Source organism: Danio aesculapii, chromosome 6 (genome assembly GCF_903798145.1).
Source record: "Danio aesculapii chromosome 6, fDanAes4.1, whole genome shotgun sequence".
Classification (NCBI taxonomy): domain Eukaryota; kingdom Metazoa; phylum Chordata; class Actinopteri; order Cypriniformes; family Danionidae; genus Danio; species Danio aesculapii.
In genome coordinates, this window is record NC_079440.1 from 2,443,877 (window position 1) to 2,451,205 (window position 7,329).

The 7,329-nt window shown below is 35.1% G+C and overlaps 1 protein-coding gene across 1 annotated transcript in view; it reads right to left on the reverse strand.

Moving 5' to 3' along the window:
• ntan1 (N-terminal asparagine amidase) overlaps positions 1 to 6,251 on the reverse strand; it is a 14,631-nt gene extending 8,380 nt beyond the window's left edge. Inside the window, exons 1-4 of the mRNA XM_056459322.1 lie at positions 6,046 to 6,251; positions 3,564 to 3,666; positions 1,181 to 1,246; positions 822 to 942 (exon numbers count right to left, since the gene is read on the reverse strand). Of these exons, the coding sequence (XP_056315297.1) occupies positions 822 to 942; positions 1,181 to 1,246; positions 3,564 to 3,666; positions 6,046 to 6,126 (371 nt within the window). The 5' untranslated portion in view covers positions 6,127 to 6,251. The remainder of the gene's footprint in view (positions 1 to 821; positions 943 to 1,180; positions 1,247 to 3,563; positions 3,667 to 6,045) is intronic.
• Positions 6,252 to 7,329: the final 1,078 nt, after the last annotated feature.

Here is a 7,329-nt window from a genome sequence, read left to right on the forward strand (position 1 = left end):
AACAAACAATAACGCACATGAACAAACGCACACAAACAAATATATACACACACAGACACAAAGAAATACACACATGCACAAACACATCCATGCACAAACAAAAAAAAGCACACACAAACACACACACACGCACAAAGACACAGACATGCACATGAATAAACACACATATAAATACACGCACGCACACACACACAAACAAACACAAACACATGTATGCAGACACACACCAAAACAAAAATACACGCATGCACAAAACAAATTCACACACACAAACAAACACAAGCATGCACACACAAACAAACGCACACAAACAAACAAAAAACACAAACAAACATACACTCACACACAAAAAAATACATGCACAAACACACGCATGCACAAACAAACAAACAACACACAGACACACAAAAAAACATACACGCAGTCACAAAGAAATACACACATGCACAAACAAACAAAAACACACATGAACAAACGCACACAAGCATGCACAAACAAACAAACACACACAAACAAACATACACACAGACACAAAGAAATACACACATGCACAAACAAACAAAAACACACATGAACAAACGCACACAAGCATGCACAAACAAACAAACACACACAAACAAACATACACACAGACACAAAGAAATACACACATGCACAAACAAACAAACACGAACAAAAATCACACAAAAAACAAACGAAAACACACATACATGCGCGCACACACACATAAACAAACACATAAAAAACACAAACACACACTCATCATCATTCTCCTCATCCTAAAGTGCTTCATAGCTGCTGGTGGAGCAGTGCAACAGTACCTGCCGTCTTTCACCGCGCTGCTGCTGCTGCTGCATCTGGATGTGACGGCGTTGATTATTAGAGGAACTTCAGTCCATGTGCTGGAGCCATCGCAGTGAGCCAAACACGTCACTCCACTGCCTGCACAATCACAAACATCACACCAGAGCAGACGACACAGAAATAATACAATATCCATGTATTTCCACTCAACTACTACATACAGAATAAATAAATAAATCAAACAAAGTCATTATAGCTCAGGATGAAACTCTATCCAAATAACAGACCATGATAAAAGTCAAACACTGTCATCAGTATGTGACACACAAACACAGTAAACCAACACTGATTCTGCTTTCTGGCGGCTTCATGTTACCTGTGTGTCGAAGCACAACTAAATGGCACGTTGTGGCGTCATCGGATCCCAGGATGGAGACCGAATCTGAGGAAAGAGAAACATCGGGGTCAGATTCAGCCACTGGCGCTCACAGATCAAACTAGAATAACATTGCCATTGTGGAAATATACATTTATATAATCTAGTTTCAAATGAACAATAATCTACATATAACTCAAACGTTATAATCTTTGGTGTTTGATTACATCATTGTATTAACAGCCCAGCCATGAGGGACATTTGTCTTTCTGACTACAGGCTAAGCCAGAGTAATGCAATGCTAACGACTCAGCTTTTGTCTATGAGTGATACTTTCAGGCCTCTTTTGTTGATTAACTTGTGTGGTGGGCTGGTTTCTAACACCTACATGCTGGTTATCACGCTGACTCCAATACGGAATTTGCATGCTTTGTTTAGCCATCTCCCCTCCTCCTAAGAATATAGACAGGACATCTTTGTCTTAATTTAGACTTGTGATCAAACTCGCAGGCTGCAGACCTCCAGTAGGCTCCTGCAGGCACATGGACTTCTTAAAGACGCTGTATGACTGCAGATTAACCAACACGTCTTAAGGAATTCTGCTTGTTTCGAGTCTCCTGGACTGGGTTCTCTTCTATTTACTCATTTATTATTATATCAACACCATATTTTGTTATTCTGCGATACACATTACAGTGCTTCCCATAGGTTTGAAATATATTTGCGGTGGTTGCCAGATTGAAAGACACCTTTTACCCCCGGAACATAAATGATCAACTACATGTGACAAACAAAAAAAAAAATAATGTGATATTTTAACTGTTTCTAAAAGTTCAGGTTGCTTTATTGGCATGACATTTTGTACAGTATTGCCAAAGCATTTTAGATATGTATAAAATATGTTATATAATCTATTAACATTCATTAATGTTCGAGACTTCCCCATTCTGGTGATCACACCCCCCTCTTTGGACTTTTTCGGTACCAATCTATTGAACGTCTCCAACAGATTCGATTTTTCACCTAAAAATGGAGAAAGTTAAGCTTTACGGCTCTAATTACGTGCCCCCCAATTTCAACTTCCTTCTGGAAGTAAACCGCACGGCCCCTGATTCCACACCCTCCCAGGAGTAGATCGCTTTAGCTAGCCAAATGTAATAAAAGGTCTTGATCTCAGGCAGACGGCAGGGACTTTTTTTTTTACTCTGGGAAATAAATAAGTAATTGAATAACCAAATGTAAAATAATAAAGCTTAGTAGGGCTGAGCAATATTTCGTCTGAGCATAGATATCGCAATATATCCACAGTAGCCGCAGGATTAGATTATTTATTACAGCTTAAAATATAAAGTTGATATAAGGGTTGGGCGATGTCGACCAATTTGGTAAGTACGATGTCTAATGTGATGTCTAATGGCATCGTCATCATAGGTGGCGGTGAAATAATTATTTATAAATAATTAACGAATATTGAATTAATTATTTGTAGCCTACCATTTCAGCTAACTGACCCGCATGGCGTTTGTTTTACTCATAACCAAAGTATAAATAAATAAAGATGAGTTACACACAAATGACCACTTGTCAATCACTTTTTCCGCGGGGCTCTGGCATGAATAAGCAGAGTGATCTGTGTCGTTATAATGACGTTGACAAACTTGGTAAAAAAGGTGCACAACCAAAAGAAACCAACCAACAGTATCAGAGGTTTACACTAAAATACAAGCGTGAAAGCGAAAGATTGAAGCAACGTACTGACCCGCTGACTGCCTGAAGCTCAATGGAGCGCATAACAGTCTGTGTGTGTGTGGTCACGTGATGTACTTATACACCGGTAGTGTGGACGGAGGGCTGTTCACAAACGCTAGGTGAAACACCAGAGTGGATGTAAATTGTTTTCGTTCTAAAATGCCATTTTAAAACTAAGACGTATTAGCGTAAATGGGGGCCTGAGTGTGTATATTTCGCGAGCGGGTTTACTATGGGGGTGGGGCAAAGGATCGCGATGCCAGCTCAGCATTGTGATGTCTATCAGCGATGGACAATGGCATCGACTCAACTCTAGTTAATATTATTATTTTTATCCATTTATACAACGATGACCATGTTGTTTTTTGTTTGTTTGTTCAATTTCTGGACTTGCAAACTGTTAGACTATCTAGAAAACCATAAATCACAGTTTATTTAACTTTTAGTTTCGCTCTGTCATATTTACTGCGTAGTCTGCATTGTAAAATGTATTCAGTAAAACTCAGACACAGGCATCAAAAACACATGCAAATAATAAATAATAATCAAGACTTAATATTGCATGTTCTGCGATGTAACTATTGCAAACACTCACATTGCGATTATATATTGTGCTGCTTTAACTCAAACTCACTGTCTGCTGGTGTGGTCACTGCAAACTCCCTCTGCTGGATGTACAGGAGGTTTTTAGGGTCCACCGGCTCTGCACTTCTGGACACAAACTGCTGCGCCCCGTCCTGAGAGAGAGAAAGACCATAAAACCAGTGAGTTACTTCAAACAATAATTCATTATGACATCGTTAAACATGTATTTAAATTACTTTTCTAATTACTTTGTGTGAAAGGTTTTCCAGAAGGGCTGCACTATTGATCGATATCCCAATCAATAAATCTAACATATATAAAAACTATATGCTGTGATAATGAACATGCATGATATTATTATCATCATGTTATACAAGGGAACATGGGCAGCATGGTGGCTCAGTGGTTGGCACGGTGGCCTCACAGCAAGAAGGTCGCTGGTTTGAGTCTCTGCAGGGTCAGTTGGCATTTTTGTGAGGAGTTTGCATGTTCTTCCCATGTTGACATGGGTTTCCTCTGAGTGCTCCGGTTTCCCCCACAGTCCAAACACATGTGCTATAGGGCAGTGTTTCCCAACCCTGTTCCTGGAGGCACACCAACAGTACATATTTTGGATGTCTCCGTTATCTGACCCATTAACTTCAGGTGTTGGAGTCTCTTCTGATGTTATGATAAGATGATTCAGGTGTGTTTGATTAGGGAGAGGTTGAAAATGTGGACTGTTGGTGTGCCTTCAGGAACAGGGTTGGGAAACACTGCTATAGGGGAACTGATGAACTAAATTAGCCGTAGTCTAAGAGTGTGAATGAGTGTGTATGGGTGTTCCCCAGTACTGGGTTGCAGCTGGAAGGGCATCTGCAGTGCAAAACATATGCTGGATAAGTTGGCGGTTCATTCCGCTGTGGTGCCCCTGATGAATAAAGAGACTAAGCCGAATGAATGTAGATTTTATATAGTTTTATAGTTAAACATCAATAGGTCTGTTGTTCATTAACACTTTATAATGAGGCTCCATTAATCAGTAACACAAATAGTAATTAATCTAGTAACTTTAGATGATGATTTCATCTTCAAGTCAATTTTAACCAACTCAACAACTTAAACTTGAAACATTTCAGTTTTTATTGGATTTAATAAAACAAATAACTAATATAGTTCAGTTGTACTTGAGAAAATCTAAAATTAACATGCACAAAACGAGTTAGACTTAAATTATTTTATGATGATATAATATAAGCTGAGGGGTAATATGGTGACTCAGTGGTTAGCACTGTGTGTGTGTGTGAGAGAGAGAATGAATGTGTATGGGTGTTTGCCAGTACTGGGTTGCAGCTGGAAGGGCTGGCGGTTGGCGGTTCATTAAATAAAAGGTCTAAGCTGAAGGAAAATTAATGAATAATATAAGTTGAATGTACAATTCAGGAGGCAGAAAAGAGTCAATAAGAGTCTCTTAGTTCATTTTTCAAGACAAAATGTCCCTAAATACTTAAACATTATTTTTTAGATATAACTGGACTTAAAACTGTCACGAGTTTACTACTAGCAAAGTAATAAAAAATGCAAACAATAAATATTAATACCAGTTTTTGAGAAATATTAAGTTTATCTAGAAGACGCAAAATTGACCTTAATTCTTCAATTCTTGAACATTTCAAATTACTTTTTTTTAAAATATATATATATATATATATATATATATATATATATATATATATATATATATATATATATATACACATATATATATTTCAATTTTGGAAGTTTATATCTTTAAGCACCCCTGGACACGGTGGGAATCTACTGTATAGCGTTACTGTGTGTAAGTGCTGATATATACAGTTGAAGTCAGAATTATCAGCCCCTCTTGGAATTATTTATTCTTTTTAAAATATTTTCCAAATGATGTTTAACAGAGCAAGGAAATTTTCACAGTATTTCTGATAATATTTTTTCTTCTGGAGAAAGTCTTATTTGTTTGATTTCGGCTAGAATAAAAGCAGTTTTTTATTTTTTATGAACCATTTTAAGGTCAATATTATTAGCCCTTTAAGCTAATTCTTTTTTCCGATAATCTACAGAACAAACCACTGTTATACAATAACTTGCCTAATTACCCTAACCTGCCTAGTTCACCTAATTAAGCTGTTAAATGTCACTTTAAACTGTATAGAAGTGTCTTAAATATCAAGTCTAATATCATTTACTGTCATCATGCCAAAGATAAAATAAATCAGTTATTAGAAATGAGTTATTAACACTATTATGATTATGAATGTGTTGAAAACATCTCTCAGTTAAACAGAAATTGGGGAAAAATAAACAGGGGGGCTAATAATTCTGACCTCAGCTGTGTGTCACAGAGTGTAAATAAAATTAAAAATAGAACAAAAATGGACGAAAATAATGTGTATAATGAAGTGTGAGTACATAAAAAGCATTTAAAGAGAGAATAGATCAGGCCTGTATAGATTTAAGTCCTCTTATAAACACCGTCGTATGATATCTGCTGATGTGAAAGTGTTGTTTTTTACCTTGAGGTGCGGGAATCTGCCGAAGAGCTCCGCGGTGGAGTTCACGCGCTCTATTCGCTTATTCTGACTCAAAAGCGGCATCCTGACTGAAATTACAGACAATCATCTGAACACTTAATTAAACTCCGATAATTAATAACTCTGTCATGTGTGATTCTCCTCCTTCATGTCGCTGCACCGCCGCATTCCCTTCCGCATTGCGCGCACGTCAAATATCACGTGACTCTGAGAGGAAAAATAAAAGGCTGGAGTGGAACTACAATTCAGTTAGAATTGACGTAGAGAAAAGCCGTTGTAGTTTTACTCATATGCAATACTCTAATGATCCGACAGGCGGCGCTCAGATAAATACAATGCGAATACATTAACTTCAACAAAAAAGTTTAAATGTTCAGGTTTTGTGACAAATCCCAGTTAATTGTACTGCAGAATTAACAAATAAATGATTAAACGGACTACATGAGTCTTTATACATGCATGAGAGTGTAACGAAACCCACATGAAAACATTTTATAGTGATTTATAGTAAATACTAGTGTTTTTGAACCAGATTATAGTATAATACCGTATATAATTCAGTATTTACAACTTTACAATTAATTTGTTACTTTTCATGGTTTAAAAATACATAAGAGTTTACTATAAATTACATTAAATGAATATTGCAAACTTACATTTAAAACGTAACCAAATCAACAACATTTAATTAATTAGATACAATAAAACATATATATAAAAATTAAATGTTATAAATTTAAATTGAATCATGTAAAAATGTACATATATATAGGCTATTTAAAATGTCAACACCTATATTAAATATTATACAAACATTACACACTTAAATGTAAAAATTATCATTACTGCATTTAAATATTGCTTAAAAACTATATATATATATATATATATATATATATATATATATATATATATATATATATATATATATATACATACATATATATATACATACATATATATATATATACACACATACATATATATATATATATACACACATACATATATATATATATATATATATATATATATATATATACACATACATACATATATATATATATATATATATATATATATATATACACATACATATATATATATATATATATACACATACATACATATATATATATATACACATACATACATATATATACACATACATACATATATATATACATACATACATATATACACACACATACATACAACTAAACATTGCAAACTTACATTTAATATGTAACCAAATCAGGGGCAAGA